At 41.3% G+C, this 16,446-nt stretch overlaps 1 protein-coding gene across 2 annotated transcripts in view; it reads right to left on the bottom strand.

Annotated features, from left to right (window-relative positions):
- Window positions 1–2,684: 2,684 nt before the first annotated feature.
- Window positions 2,685–16,446, bottom strand: part of cfap410 (cilia and flagella associated protein 410) — a 75,159-nt gene continuing 61,397 nt past the window's right edge. For both annotated transcript variants that reach the window (XM_043691469.1, XM_043691470.1), the window contains 2 exons: window positions 14,368–14,467; window positions 2,685–3,019 (listed from right to left, as the gene is read on the bottom strand). In XM_043691469.1, the coding sequence (XP_043547404.1) occupies window positions 2,885–3,019; window positions 14,368–14,467 (235 nt within the window). In that variant the 3' untranslated portion in view covers window positions 2,685–2,884. The remainder of the gene's footprint in view (window positions 3,020–14,367; window positions 14,468–16,446) is intronic.

Raw genomic sequence — 16,446 nt, 5'->3', positions numbered from 1 at the left:
TGAACAATTTCTCTGCTTTTTTGACTTTTATGATGCTTTCCATTATTTTAAACATTTCCAATTTCCTGTCCCTAACTCTCTCTATATCATGTCTATTTATTCTCTCTACAGCTTAAATCTCATTGGGATAGTTTGAAGACTCTATCGTACCTTCCTCAAAAAGATGTCCAAGCAGTGCCATTCAACCCATCTGTCTGCACCCAGCTCGACTTCTCTCTCTCTGAACTAACTCTCCTTCAACTCAACTTCTTTCAAATTTGGATACTGCATGGGTGCCAGCTCTGTCTTCCTTCTGTAGGACATATCAAACATGTCACATTCACACTCAGGAGACCATCCCTCAACTCTAATTAGGTACACTGAATTCTGTATCACTGTCACTTTTTGCTTCCCACATCCACACTTTACTTGGTTCGACAGGGTCTATGCTCGACTCTTCAATCTTTACTTCTCTATCTCTACTTCTAGTGAAGATTATCACACGTGCAGAATTCCACTATTCCCTTAAGTAACTTCCTCATGCTCTGATGTCATGTGAAGGCTCTATTCCGCTTCTCCCAATTCTTCTGTTACCATCGCCTTTGGTCACATAATGCAATTTTCAATAGCAATACTTCTGTAATGTTATCTTTCATCTTTAATAACTCCTCCACCTGCCCACCACTCATTCTTTAATAGTTGAATGTAAAACCCATTTCTCACCCTCTGCTGTCACCCCTTACACTCCTTTCCATAACCATGAAAGGATTCTCCTCATCTGTACCTTCCACCGTGTCATCCTCTGTATTTAGCAAATCATCCTCCACCATTCACTACGTTCAGTGGTGATGCCACCACCTAGACCTGCTCACCCCCTCCCTATCAAAGATAAAATCCAATAAATTAAACATCTCAAAGAATTGAGTTCTGAAATACATTTCCATGTTTCAAACATGAAGCTTGAAAAATGCAATTATAGAATAATTGCTTTTTATATTTGTTATGAAGTCGAAAGAGCGTATCGTCACTTTAAGAGAGAGCTGCCTTTTATGAGTTGAGAGTTTGTGACAGCACATATCTGTGACCAACTAACAAGTGCAGGGAGTGCAGAGAATTGATAATATGTAACTATCAGCTTGAGGTTGTTTTGATATTAAGGCAAACAGATCTGAATTTAACCAATTATTTAAATTATGCCCAGGATACCAAAAACCAACTAAATTTGATTGTACTGACAACATCGAGAGGTATGAATCTTGGGGAATAGAAGGGCATTTTGAAAATTAGTCAGAGCCAACAGCCATGCGAAGAAACAAAGATCTCAAAGAAATCTCTCAAAATGCATCATCTATTAAAGGTTTCAAGAAATTTTATACAAGGATACTGGTAGTAAAAGAAAATCATAGAAGACGACCCAGAGAGAAGACAGCAGGATCGGAAGGATGGAAGGAAACAGCCAATTTAGAAGGACGGAAGAAAGCAGCAGATTTACAAGACCAGAAGGAAGACAGCATGAGGGACGGTATGGACTTTGAGAGATTTAGTTTAACGTTTAGCATTATTTGAGCAGCATTTTTACAGAGTTGGAATCAGATAGTGATTAGTTAAGAAAAAGGGGGCTCGAGGTTTTATAGAGTCATAGAGATGTACAGCATGGAAACAGACCCTTCGGTTTAGTGTTCACTGTTAAGAGTTATGAAAATAAATTGTTAGTTTTTTCTTTAAACAATGGAAATCAGAGATTTTCTTTCACTCACATTTTTAGCAGATTATGAGGCAAGGTGAGCTTTTCCGGGGCGTTAGTTTTAATTAGCAGAGGGGTTTGACCTCTGTGACATAACATATTGTTAACCTACATGCACCTCTCATTAATACACCAGTTTATCCCTCTGAAAACAAAAACACAAGTGTGTTAGTTACTCACATTACAGTCAGGAGTCTTTCAGAGGATGCTATAACATACTTGGAAATAATGAGGCTACTGCATTCTTATCTTGGTCCAGACAGCAAGCGAGAGGTAGGAAAGTCCAGAAAATTCATAAAACCTGTGGTCTAAATAAATAAATTCATGTGTTTTACTACACTGGGATCTGAATTTGATCGTAGGTTTCCCTCTAGTCCCTCCTCCATCAACACTTACACTTGCTTACTTGTTCCTTGGTCATGTTTGTCCATGCAAAAGCTGGTGGTGATGGCTGTTCAAACAGGAGGGATAACACCAGCTTAATTAAACTGTCCATAATAAAACATCAGAAGTCTTCAGATAGTGAGTGACTGGACACACAAAATTTGTGGGTAATACAAACACAGGACTTTCTTGGCATTGCTCTTGTCAAGGTCCATGCTCTGCACATTGATGCACTGATGATAGAAAGCATTTTCATAGTAGATTTTTATTCAGATCATTACTGGAGGCAAAAATGGATGCCTAAGTACTGGTTGCAAGGATAAGAGGACAAAGAAGTTCTAACAAGCAATATTAAATCCTTAAAACTTTAGAGAGGAAATATGAGATTAATTTTCCTTGCAAATGTTCCCTTTTATTGTGCTGCTATCTTTTATACAGTAACACAACCAGTCTCCCCAATCAGATTTGCATTAATTTGAGGGTTTACTGGTGAATTTGGACTCTTCAGTTAAACCAGGAGTGGTGATTACAAGAATGGAAATATCTATACAGCTACTTCAATAGTTACGAAAAGCAGTTCCTGTTAGGGAGGATAATGGTACGTAAATAATGGGATGGATACCTTCTAGGTCTATGATGATAACACTTCAGTGAAGTCGCTTCACCTCAACTCTACAAGTCACAGTTTTAATTTTCTCTGGCATTTCCTTGAATTTTTATACAGCTCCCATGAGTCAAAATTAACTTGCACTGTCTGTGAGCTTGGTTGGTTATAGCTCATTGGTCCTGTTCAGTCTCTTTCCTGTGCAATATTCGGAGTTTTTGCTCTGTCATTCTGTATACAATCTCCAGCCCATCTCCATCGAGCTCTTTCAAGAGCAAAAGAACAGCACTCAGGACATTGGAAGTGCACTGGAAAGAGAAAAATACATTGGTGGTATTATTGATAGTGAGGAGGGTACTGTCAGTCTACAGTGTTATGAAGGAGAAAGCATGTAAGATAGAAAGTGCTTTTCTGAATTTAAAGTATAGCCACAGCTACCAGCTAAAGGTCGAGCTGTTCCAAATGTAACAATTGGTTGTTAAATGGATACCTGAATTTTGGTTGTTGTTTGGACAACAATCCAAATTTAATCAATTAGTTTAAATTATGCCCAAGATATCAGAGCCAATAGAATTTGAATTTTATTGTTTTGACAATTAAATTATAAAAATTTAATGTGTCATTGGGCTGGGTATATTAACCTGATATTTTGAAAATTAGGACGGCAATTGCCATCGATCAGAGCTGAACAGCAACAAATATCTTGCTGTCAAAGAAATTATAAAATGCTGTCTATCAAAGGTACTTTCCATATGAAACATACTTGCATTAAATAAGAAAGACGACGATCCAGGGAGATCAGCACCCAGAAGAGTGAAAACACTGAAGATGACAGAGACTGTAGTCTTGAGATTAAGTTGATGTAATGTTTAATAACTGTGTTATTGGAACAGCATATTTTTTAGGGAGTTGGGGTCAGACAGTAAGTAATTAAGAAAAGGTGGAGGGCTTGGATTTATGAATAGTTTTTTTTTGTTTAACATTCATTATTAGAGTTAGAAAAAAATGAATTGTTATTTTTCTTTAAGAAGTGGAATTTAGGGGTTCTCACATATTTTAACAGATTACGAGGTGTTTGGTTTTAATTAACAGAGGGGTTCAACTCCATGTTGCAATAGTTTGGTGCTCGTCATCCTGGATTTAGACAGATTTGAACATGTTTACACAGATCCAGTCAGGGATTCGGACAGATGTGGAGTCCAAAAGGTCCCAGCAGATTTAAACACTCGGCAAGAAGTGTCCTTGATCTTTAAATAAAACTTAAATGAAAAATCTGTTTAATTTTGGTTACTTGTGGTTGGTTAAATTAAAAGTGAAGAAAACTGCTCTTAACATTGCTGAAGAGGTTCTGGGGTTTGAAGATACTTCCCAAATTTGCCAAGAAAGTTAAGACAGAGGAAGGATATACTTTTAGCATTAGCAAATAGGTTAGAATTGGGTTTAACCAGGGACAAATGGAAAGCTAAAATTATAATGGAGTTGGTCAAGCATTTAGGTGTATCAGAGAAACAGAAAAGCGCAGTAGAGTTAGAAAAGCTTAAATTGCAATTGAGGCAAATGGAGTAAGAAGATAAAGAAAGGGAAATAACAGCCATGTTAGAAGATAAAGAGGAAGAAAAGATTCTTGGCTGAGCAAAGAGAAAGGGAGAGAGCATTTGAACTTCAGAAGTTGCAAATTAATTGGGAAAGTCAAGTTAAAAGGTTGGAATTGAAGAGAGAAGGTAGGGATATACACAAATATGTTAAAATACTGCCACATTTCGACAAGAAAGATGTCAAAGTCTTTTTTATTTCATTTGAAAAATTGGCTAGGCAGATGGAGTGGTCCTTGTGGGTAATGCTAGTTCAGGCTAAGCTGGTAGGCAGAGCGAGTAAGATATTTGTAGCGTGTCAGATGAAGTGTCAAAATATTATGCAGATGTCAAAAAGGCTATTTTGAGTACCCATGAATTGGTACGAGAAGCGTATAGACAGTGGTTCAGAAACAAAGAAGGAACAAGGTCAGACTTATGTTGAGTTCGAATGAATTAAACATAATAATTTTGATAGCTGTTTGCCGGCCTTAAAAATAGACAAGAACGATGAGGCTCTAAGAGAGATTATTCTGCTGGAGGAGTTTAAAAACCCACTTCCAGATATGATAAGAGAACAGAAAGTTCAAGTGAGAAGAGTGGCAGAGATGAGAGATGAATATGCATTGGTGCATAAGGTGAAATTTAGCGTCCGACAGGAATTTCATCCTCTGAGGAATAGAAATTGGGAGAGAGTGAGACCCTTCACTACAAAGCAAAGAGTAGAGCACACCAACTTACCAGTGAAAAAAAGAAGCCCAAGATGATGGAAAGGAGGTGAAAGGCCTCAGGTGTTTCCATTGTGGTAAGGTGGGACACGGAAAGTCACCATACTGGTCGTTGAACAAAGGCACCATGGGAAAAAATGTGGTAAAAGAGGATAAGGCAGTGGTATTAGTGAAAGTAGTAAAGGAAACCCTGAGAACAGTCAAGGAGCTGCAGGGGAGTGCACAGCCTAGGCAGGGGCTGGGTCTAGAGTTAGTGCCCCATCTCTATAAGGACTTCACCTCTGTGGATAAAGTTTACCCAGGAAGAACAGGGCAAGAAGGAAAAGAAGTTACAATTTTAAGAGATATGGGATCTGCTCACACTCTAATAGTAAGAGATGAAAGTATTTGCACACTTTGACAGGTTACCTGAGAAGGTAATAATTTGTAGAATAGATGGACAGAAATTTCATGTTCAGGTTAGGTTTCATGTTCAAGATCAGGTTAGAGAGCCAAATCAAGACTGGGGAAGTAACAGTGAGAGTGATTGACAGATTGCCAGTTCCATGAATAGTTTGTTCTTGGGAACAACCTAGCAGGATCCAAGGCAGGGGTGACACCACTTGTGACAAATAAGCCAAAGACAGACCAGGGAACTGAGGAGTTAAAAGAAAAATACCCTGGAATTTTCCCAGATTGTGTAGTGACAAGATCCAACTGTCATAAGTTACAGTAAGAAGGAAAACCTAAAGAGAAAGTCGAAGGAGTTGAAGTTCAGTTAACTGACACCTTCTTTGATGTAATAGTGCAGGATAAACCTGAACAGCGGGTCAGGCAGAGGTGTTTAGTCCTGAGAGGCTAATGGACTTGCAACAGAAAGGAGAGACAATAAAAGATGTTGATGCATACTCAGAAAAGGAATCAGACTGTACTTTTGTGGGTTATTATTTTAAGGATAGAATCCCAAGATGAAAATGAAGACCACGGCAGCTTAGTGCAGAGGAGAAATGGGTGGAACTGCACTAGATTTGTTGCTGGTAGAATACAGACAGGAAATATTATGGATAGAACGTGAATTACCATTAGGAGGTCTTCAAGGTGTGAGGAAATTTCAGGTTAAGGTGCAAAAGCACTTCTATTGGCCTGGACTGCATAAGGATATGGTTCAAGTTTGCCGTACATGTCATACATGCCAAATGGTAAGTAAGTCACAGGCAGTAATAAAACCAGCACCTTTCTTGCCAATTCTCACATTTGAAAATGTTTCATGTGGGTTATGATTGATTGTGTAGGTCCCCTCCCTAAAATTAAGAGTGGGAACTAATATTTGCTAACCATACTTGATGTGCCTACAAGATTTCTGGAGGCAATTCCATTAGAGTATTAAGGTAAAAAGGGTTCTGAAGGAGTTTGTAGCTTTCTTTATCTGGTATGGGCTACCAAAAGACATTCAGTCAGATCAAGGGTCTAATTTTACTGCTAGGCTGTTTAAGGAAGTCATGGATACCTTAGGCATACAGCACTTTAAATCAAATGTGTACCATCCTGAATCCCACGGAGCTTTGGAAAGGTGGCATCAGACCCTGAAGACAATGTGAAGAGCGTACTGTCAGGATTATCAAATGATTGGCATGAAGTTATCCCATTCGTGTTGTTTGCCATTAGAGATTTCCCAAATGAATCTACTCAGTTTACTCCCTTTGAGTTAATATTCGGACATGAAATGAGAGGGTCTTTGAAGTTAATTGAAGAAAGATTGATAGGACTGAAGTTGGAGATCTCACATTTGGAATATGTGTCTGAGGCAAGGGACAGATTAAATCGGGTAGGGGAATTAGCTAAGCAGCACCTGAAGAGGGGACAGCATAGAATGAAGCAGGTGGCAGATAAGAACTCTAAAATTCGGACTTTTTCCCATAGCATTGATGTATTAGATTAGATTACTTACTGTGTGGAAACAAGGCCCTTCGACCCAACAAGTCCACACCTACCCTCCAAAGAGCAACTCACCCAGATCCATTCCCCAACATTTACCCCTTCACCTAACACTACAGGCAATTTAGCATGGCCAATTCACCTAACCTGCACTTTTTTGGACTGTGGAAGGAAAACGGAGCACTCGGAAGAAACCCATGCAGACACAAGGAGAATGTGCAAACTCCACACAGACAGTTGCCTGAGGCGGGAATTGAACCCGGGTCTCTGGCACTGTGAGGCAGCAGTGCTAACCACTGAGCCACCATGCCGCCCTATTAGTATTGTTACCAGTGGTAGGGGATCCCTTCAAAGCCAGGTTTAGTGGTCCCTATCAAATTGAGGAAAAGTTGAGTTAGGTAAACAATCTGGTAAAAATGTCGGATAGAAAAAAACTGTATCGGGTACATCATGTGAATAAATTGAAACTTTACTATAATACAGAAAGGGAACTGGTGAAACAGTAGTTAGTTACTGCCCCGCAGAGTGAGGAAACAAATCTCGATGGTGTGGATTTTGATGTGCCTGAAAATACATTAAATAATGAGGAAGTCATTCAGAAGTGGCATAGAATAGTAAAGAACCCAGTTGAAAGGTTAGTTGCAGCAGAATGAGGACATATGCAGGAGAAAGATGGAGACGACTAATACTATTGTGCATGGGGTGGAATAATCCTCCCAAAGCCACACAAGTCCGAAAGGAAGTTGATGCAATGCTCAACGAAGAAATCATCGAATGGAGTCAGAATGAGTGGAGTTTGCCAAACGTGTTAGTTCCCAAACCTGACGGGATTCAACCATTTTGTATGGACTATTGGAAGGTCAGCGCCGTAACTAAATCAGACTCCAATCTGATTGGAGGTCTATATAGAGAAAGTTGGACAAGCCACTTACATCACAAAGTTGGGCTTACTGGTGGTTATTGGCAGATACCTTTTTCATAGAAAGCGAAAGAACTTTTTGTGCTTGTAACTTCAAACGGGCTTGCAATTCAAAGTGATTCCCTTTGGAATGAAAAACGCACTGGCTATATTCCAAAAGCTCATGAACAGAAGTGTGGCTGGATTAACAAATTATGCAGTTTATCTGGATGATGTAGTGATCTTTAGCAAGTCATGGAATGATCACATGGTACAGTTGGCAGAGCTCTTTGAACGATTACGAGAAGCAAAATTGGTAATAAACTTAAAGAACCCAGAAATCACCACGGCAGGGGTGATGTTCTTGGGGCATAACATTGGATATGGAAGGTTAACCACAAAGAACGGGAAGATGAAGGCCATCGAGGAATTTCCATGATTATCCTCGAGAAAGAGGTGCTTCGAATTTTGGGACTGAGCGGATTTTACCAAAGTTATGTTCCAAACTTCAGCAGTGTGGTGGCACCGCTGGCAGATTTACTAAAGAAGAATGCAAAATTTTGGTGGACAGAATAACGCCATGGGCATTTGAGAATTTAAAAGCAGTATTAACCACAGCACCAGCTTTAGCAGCACCTAACGTTTTGAAACACTTCAAAGTTGCAATCAATGCTAGCAATATAGGAGTTGGAGCTGTATTGATGCTTGAAGATGATGGAATTGAACAGCCAATTGACAACTTTTCGAAAAAAAACTCAATATCCAACAGAAAAAATACTTTGTCATCGAAAAAGAATTATTGAGTTTGGTATTGGCCTTACAACATTTTAATATTTATGTGACAAACAATGTATTGGATACAGTTGTGTATACGAAGGCGATCCTCTCACTTTTTTGGAAAGATTTAAAGTTTTTAAAAAAAGAGACTATTTCATTGTATCTTATAGACTTTTAATTTATAAATTGTACGTGTTGTGGGTCGTAAAAATGTGATAGCAGATGCATTATTAGAGATTTAAAAGAAAAAGTGTAGAAAAGATTTGACTGATTCCAATAGAATTATAGAGATGTACAGCATGTTTTCTTTAAGTTTACTACCTGTTTTGCTTCTCTTCATAGAATATAAAACATTACAGCACAGTATAGGCCCTTCTGCCCTCGATGTTGTGCCAATCTGTGAAACCAATCTAAAACCCATCCAACCTACACTAATCTATTCTCGTCTGTATGCCTACCCAATGACCATTTAAATACCCTTAAAGTTGGTTAGACTACTAGTGTTGCATCAGTGCATTCCACGCCCCTACTATCTGAGTAAAGAAACAACTTCTGGCATCTGTCCTATATCTATCACCCCTCAATTTAAAGCTATGTCCCCTCAGGCTAGCTATCACCATCCTTGGAAAAAGACTCTCACTGTCCACCCTATCTAACCCTCTGATCATCTTACATGTCTTAATTAAGTCACCTCTCAACCTTCTCTCTAAAGAAAACAGCCTCAAGTCCCTCAACCTTTCCTCATAAGACCTTTCCCCCGTACCAGGCAACATCCTAGTAAATCTCCTCTGAACCATTTCCAAAGCTTCCACATCCCTCCTATAATGCAGTGACCAGAACTGTACGCAGTACTCCAGGTGCGGCCAGAGTTCTATACAGCTGCAACATGACCTCATGGTTCTAAAACTCAATCCCCCTACCAATAAAAGCTACTGTATGCCTTCTTAACAACCCTATCAACCTGGATGATAACTTACAAGGACCTATGTACATGGACAGCAAGATCTATCTGCTCATCTACACTAACAAGAATCTTACCATTAGCCCAGTACTCTGCGTTCCTGTTACTCCTTCCAAAGTGAATCATCCCAAACTTTTCTGCATTGAACTACATTTTCCACCTCTCAGCCCAGCTCTGCAGCTTATCTATGTCCCTCTGTAACCTGCAATATCCTTCGTCACTATCCACAACTCTACCGACCTTAGTGTCATCTGCAAATTTACTGACCCATCCTTCTATGCCCTTATCCAGGTCATTTATAAAAATGACAAACAGCAGTGGACCGAAAACAGATCCTTGCGGTACACCACTAGTAACTGGACTCCAGGATGAATATTTCCCATCAAGCACCATCTTATGTCTTCTTTCAGCTAGCCAATAGAATCATAGAGATGTACAGCATGGAAACAGACCCTTCGGTCCAACCTGTGCATGCCGACCAGATATCCAAACCCAATCTAGTACCATCTGCCAGCACCCGGCCCATATTCCTCCAAACCCTTCCTATTCATATACCCATCCAAATGCCTCTTAAATGTTGCAAGTGTACCAGCCTCCACCACATTCTCTGGCAGCTCATTCCATACACGTACCACCCATGAAAATGTTGCCCCTTAGGTCTCTTTTATATCTTTCCTCTCTCACCATAAACCTCTAGTTCTGGACTCCCTGACCCCAGGGAAAAAACTTTGGATATTTACCCTATCCATACCCCTCATAATTTTGTAAACCTCTATAAGGTCATCCCTCAGCCTCAGACGCTCCAGGGAAAACAGCCCCAGCCTGTTCAGCCTCTCCCTGTAGCTCAGATCCTCCAACCCTGGCAACATCCTTGTAAATCTTTTCTGAACCCTTTCAAGTTTCACAACATCTTTCCGATAAGAAGGAGACCAGAAATGCATGCAATATTCCAACAGTGGCCTAACCAATGTCCTGTACAGCTGCAACATAACCTCCCAACTCCTGCACTAAATACTCTGACCAATAAAGGAAAGCATACCAAACGCCTTCTTCACTATCCTATCTACTTGCGACGGAGCTATGAACCTGCACTCCAAGGTCTCTTTGTTCAGCAACACTCCCAGGGACCTTACCATTAAGTGTATATGTCCTGCTAAGATTTGCTTTCCCAAAATGCAGCACCTCGCATTTATCTGAATTAAACTCCATCTGCCACTTCTCAGCCCATTGGCCCATCTGGTCCAGATCCTGTTGTAATCTGAGGTAACCCTCTTCGCTGTCCACTACACCTCCAATTTTGGTGTCATCTGCAAACTTACTAACTGTACCTCTTATGCTCGCATCCAAGTCATTTATGTAAATGACAAAAAGTAGAGAGCCCAGCACCAAACCTTGTGGCACTCCACTGGTCACAGGCCTCCAGTCTGAAAAACAACCCTCCACCACCACGCTCTGTCTTCTAACTTTGAGCCAGTTCTGTATCCAAATGGTTAGTTCTCCCTGTATTCCATGAGATCTAACCTTGCTAATCAGTTATATATGTGTGCAGAATTAATATGAAAGGTATAACTTAGGCTAATGACATGTTGTAATGGTGTTAAGAATTAGAGATTTTAAAAAATCCATCTTTTCATTGTAATGGTTCATGTTTTTCTTGAGTGAGAGCTGTTACAGTCGAATGTATGTATGGTCACTTTATGATAGGAAGAGCTTTTTTGAATTTAAACTGTGTTGTTAAAGATAAATTACATCTGACTAAATTAGATAGATTAGTTGATGAAGGAGTGGAGACAGTTCCTAAGGGGAGTGCAGTCACTTTCTAAAGACATTCAGATTAGATTTAGATTAGATTAGATTATATTACTTACAGTGTGGAAACAGGCCCTTCGGCCCAACAAGTCCACACCGACCCGCCAAACTGCAACCCACCCATACATTTACCCCTTCACCAATACTGCGGGCAATTTAGCATGGCCAATTCACCTGACCTGCACATCTTTGGGCTGTAGGAGGAAACCGGAGCACCCGGAGGAAACCCACACAGACACTGGGAGAATGTGCAAACTCCACACAGTCAGTCGCCTGAGGCGGGAATTGAACCCGGGTCTCTGGCGTTGTGAGGCAGCAGCGTTAACCACTGTGCCACCGTGATAAAGGTTAACTTCTCCTGGCTTGCTGGCAAAACTAAAATCCATCGGAATATCAGTGCAGTCATTGCATATTGAGAAAGAGTCAGAAAGCAGAGTAATGTTGAACTTTTGTTTTTCAGACAAGAAGGAAATTCAGGTTCAGGTCCCCCAGTGCTTAGTGCTCTGGACTTCGAGACATTTTTATTTTGGAATTTGGTGGACAGTGCAAAAACTGAAATTTTGTAGGTGACATGAAGCTGGAAAATGCAGTAAAAAAATGTAAGGTAAAGTCACCATAGTGCCACCCACTCATTACAGAGAGATGAGTGGCATTGAGTTTAATCTAAGGATCACCATGCTTCAGGCGATCGACATGATTAAGAAAGTAGGACCTTCATGTTAACCTCAGGTGGTGCGGTAAGTGAATCTGATAAATGCACTCTGCATCATAAAACAACCATCCACCCAAGTGAGCTAATGAGGAGGATAGTGATTGTGGATCCAGGTGTACGGGGAGAAAGTGAGAAAACGGGGTTGGGAAACTTATCAGCCATGATTGAATTGCGGAGTAGACTTGATGGGCTGAATGCCTAATTTCTACCCAATGTCTTATGGAGTGATTGTCATAATGCTGGTGAAATAGACAAACACTTTCAGATCACATTAATTCCGAGGTGTATGAAATGGTTGCCTCTGAAAGCAGCATAAGAACAGGCAGTATAAATGGAAGCATGCAAGAGAAAGGAGAACAGTGAATGAACAGATGAACCTGCCAGTACAAGAAAGAGGCAGAGGGAATCCTTGAGGTAGGCCTAAGCTGAAATATCAAGCCGGAGAATCATATCGGGCTTGAAACATTAACTTTGTTTCTCTCTCCACAGATGGTGATAGACCTGCTGAATCTCTCCAGTACTTTGTTTTATTTCAGATTTACAACTTCTTCAGTATTTTGCTTTCATTATTGTGTCAAGTGTAAGCACCACACTCAGGAAAGATGTCGCAGCATTTGAAAGGGTGCAGAAGGACTTTCCCTGTACGGTGTCGTGCATAGAGGGACTTTGGAGAGATTGGAGAAACACAGGGTTGTTCTCCTTACAACAAGGAAGGTTACAATGACAGATTTAATAAGTTTTCATTATCACGAAGGACTTCCAAGAAACTGGGGAGAAGTCATTGTGGCAAATTAGGTCACCAGACGAACTCTGATCAAAATAACAAAAACCATATGTGACCCTGTGTGAAGGAGTGAATGGTTTTGATATGGAAGTGAGCTGGAAATGTGTTGCTGGAAAAGCGCAGCAGGTCAGGCAGCATCCAGGGAACAGGAGAATCGACGTTTCGGGCATAAGCCCTTCTTCAGGAATGGGGAAAGTTTGTCCAGCAGGCTAAGATAAAAGGTAGGGAGGAGGGACTTGGAGGAGGGGAGTTGGAAATGTGATAGGTGGAAAGAGGTCAAGGTGAGGGTGATAGGTCGGAGTAGGGTGGAGGCGGAGAGGTCAAGAAGAAGACTGCAGGTCAGGAAGGCGGTGCCGGGCTGGAAGGATCCGGCTGAGACAAGGTGGGGGGAGGGGGGATGAAGAAACTGGTGAGGTCCAAGTTCATCCCCTGCGGTTGGAGGGTTCCCAGTCGGAAGATAAGATGCTCCTCCTCCGACCGTCGGGTTGTTGTGGTTTGGCGGTGGATGAGTCCAATGACCTGCATATCCTCGGTGGAGTGGGAGGGGGAGTTGAAATGCTGTGCTACAGGGTGGTTGGGTTGGTTCGTCCGGTTGGCCCAGAGGTGCTCTCTGAATCGCTCTGCAAGTAGGCGGCCTGTCTCCCCAATATAGAGGAGGCCACACCGGCTGCAGCGGATGCAGTAGATGATGTGGGTGGAGGTGCAGGTGAATCTGTGGCGGATATGGAAGTTTCCCTTGGGGCCTTGGAGAGAAGTGAGGGGGGAGGTGTGGGCGCAAGTGTTGCACCTCCTGCGGTTGCAAGGGAAGGTGCCGGGAGTGGTGGTTGGGTCGGTGGGGGGTGTGGAGCTGACAGGGGAGTCGCGGAGGGAGTGGTCTCTACGGAAAGCTGGTAGGGGAGGGGAGGGAAATATATCCTTGGTGCTGGGGTCTGTTTGGGGGTGGCGGAAGTGACGGCGGATGATGCGCTGTACATGGAGATTTCTGTTTGGAGGTGGCGGAAGTGACGGCGGGTGATGCGCTGTACATGGAGATTGGTGGGGTGGTAGGTGTGGACCAGTGGGGTTCTGTCCTGGTGGGGTTTGGAGGGGCGGGGCTCAAGGGCGGAGGAGCGGGAAGTGGAAGAGATGCGGTGGAGGGCATCGTCGACCACGTCGGGGGGGAAATTGCGGTCCTTGAAGAAGGAGGCCATCTGGGTTGTGTGTTTTTGGAACTGGGAGCAGATGCGGCAGAGTCGAAGGAATTGGGAGAATGGGATGGCGTTTTTACAGGGGGCAGGATGGGAGGAGGTGTATCCAGGTAGCTGTGGGAGTCGGTCGGTTTGTAGTAGATGGAAGTGAGCTGCCTGGAAAGAGGAGTGTATCAGTAATAGAAGTCAATAATAATTCACAAAAAAGGACTTGAACAGCAAAATTTTACAAAGCAGTGGGACTTATTGGCAGTTATTTCATAGAAAGAATAGAGATAGTTCTATCAAATGGTATATAACAGATACTTCACTCACCCTTTGGGTGCCATTGCAGGAATTTCGGTCCTTCACTCCAACAGAGGAGAAAAATTTGTCTCTTCCCAGCGGTTTCATTCCAAGTTCTTCACGGATTTTACTAGAGGGAAACCCAGTTTAATCAATAAATGTGACCCTGAAATCATACACTTCTGTGGCCTAATCTGTCTGATATACAAACATGAGAGATTCCATACTGTATTTCTTTCAGGGATTTGGTTTTGCCATCATTGTGCATAAAATAAGTTATTCGGTGGATAACTCTGCGGTTGATACACACACACTCTGGATCGGTCTCCTGTATGAATGACTCTCAAACTCACTGTCTTTAATCACATCTAACCGTAGGCTTGATTGTAATCAGTGATAGGAATCAGTGATAGGAATCAGCCCATCCTTGTGGCACAATTTCAAGTTGCCATGAAAATGCCATTCTATCCCTGTCAGTTAGCCAGTTCTCCATCCCTGCTAACACAGTACCCCAATACCAGCCTGATGTTTGGTATGTTATTTTAAGGAAATCAAATATTTTAAAGATATTAGTTTCCTTTTATCTATCCTACTTTTTACTTCCTCAAAGATTTCTAATAAACTTCCCTTCATGAAGCTAAATTGCTTGCTTGTATTATATATTTCTAAATGCTCTACTATTAAATCATTCATAACAGAGGCTAACATTTTTCCAATAACAGATGTTAAGCTAATACTTACCTATTTTTGCCTCCTTCATTTTTTTGAATAAGGGTGTTTGAATTGACAGTTTTCTAAACATCTCAGACTTTTACAGAATCTAAGTTTGTTTGATAAATTATTACCAATGTATCCACTCTCTCCGTAGGTACTTCTTATAAGACCTAAGATGCAACCCATCATGGTAGAGGGGACAATTTGGACTTTGGCCCCAATAGTTCCCCAATACTTTTCCTCTCTTGAAATTACTAATCTTCTTTCCTTCTTTGATTATTTAGTAATTCTGGAATGTGATTAGTGTCTTCCACCATGAGGGCAAAGTATTTCTTGAACTCTGCCACTTCCTGGGTGCTAATTGTTCCTTCAGCATCATTCTTTAAGCAGCCTATGTTCACTTGGCTCTCTCTTTGTTTTTTTTTATATACTTAAAGTGTTTGCTGTCCATTTTGATATTACTTGCTAGTTTACCCTCAAAGTTTATTTTCTCCCTTTTTGTCTTTTTAAGTTTATGTTGATTTACAGTGAGTCAGCTACACCACAGTTAAATATAGCATGTAAAGACATTTACACTATCCCATCAATTACTCCTTAGAGAAGGTACAAGCCAGGTTAAATACATTAAGTAAATTTCACTCTATATGGTCCCATAAATACTCATAAGGCAGGCACAGCTGAAGGTACATTGCAACATTCCTTCTACACTGCCCAGAAGAAAGTGAGCACTGCAGGTGCTTGAGATCAGAGGCAAGAGTGTGGTGCTGGAAAATCACAGCAGATCAGGCAGCATTCAAGGAGCAGGAGAATCGACGTTTTGGGCATAAGGCTTTCATCAGGAAGGGCTTATGTCCAAAACATTGATTCTCCTAATCCTTGGATGCTGCCTGACCTGCTGTGCTTTTCCAGCACCACACTCTCGACTCCTACACTGCCCACCAAACATTCACAGAAAGTGTAAGATTAGATATAGAATGAAGCACCCTGCATAGAATAAGAACAGATATTTGCAAGTGTGAATATTCTCCAGAACAGTTTCTGAAAGGTAAAATAATACTGCCTACAAGCAGTTTCTGATGTTACCAAATTTTCAATATACTTGAGATTTTTCCTTCCACTTTCAATGTTATAAACATTACAAATCAGGTTGCTATCTGGGCAGCAGGGAATTAGAGACTGACTTTTATCTATGGGACTTGGTTTAACCAAAAATTGTGCATTCTTTTCTGGTGTCCTGAGTTGGCTGTTAAGTGCCTCAGGCTCTCTTGCGTATGAAGAGACAATTGTTTTGCAAATCCAGCCCAAACCGATGCAACGATGGTCCCCTTTAAGAGCTGTGAATATTCAGTATGAAATTGAGCACCAAAATATCAATGGCCTCAACACGCAATTCAG

The sequence above is a fragment of the Chiloscyllium plagiosum genome, chromosome 6 (assembly GCF_004010195.1).
Source record: "Chiloscyllium plagiosum isolate BGI_BamShark_2017 chromosome 6, ASM401019v2, whole genome shotgun sequence".
Classification (NCBI taxonomy): Eukaryota; Metazoa; Chordata; class Chondrichthyes; order Orectolobiformes; family Hemiscylliidae; genus Chiloscyllium; species Chiloscyllium plagiosum.
Note: the sequence above shows the minus strand (reverse complement) of the source record. Positions and strands in the feature narration are given on the sequence as shown.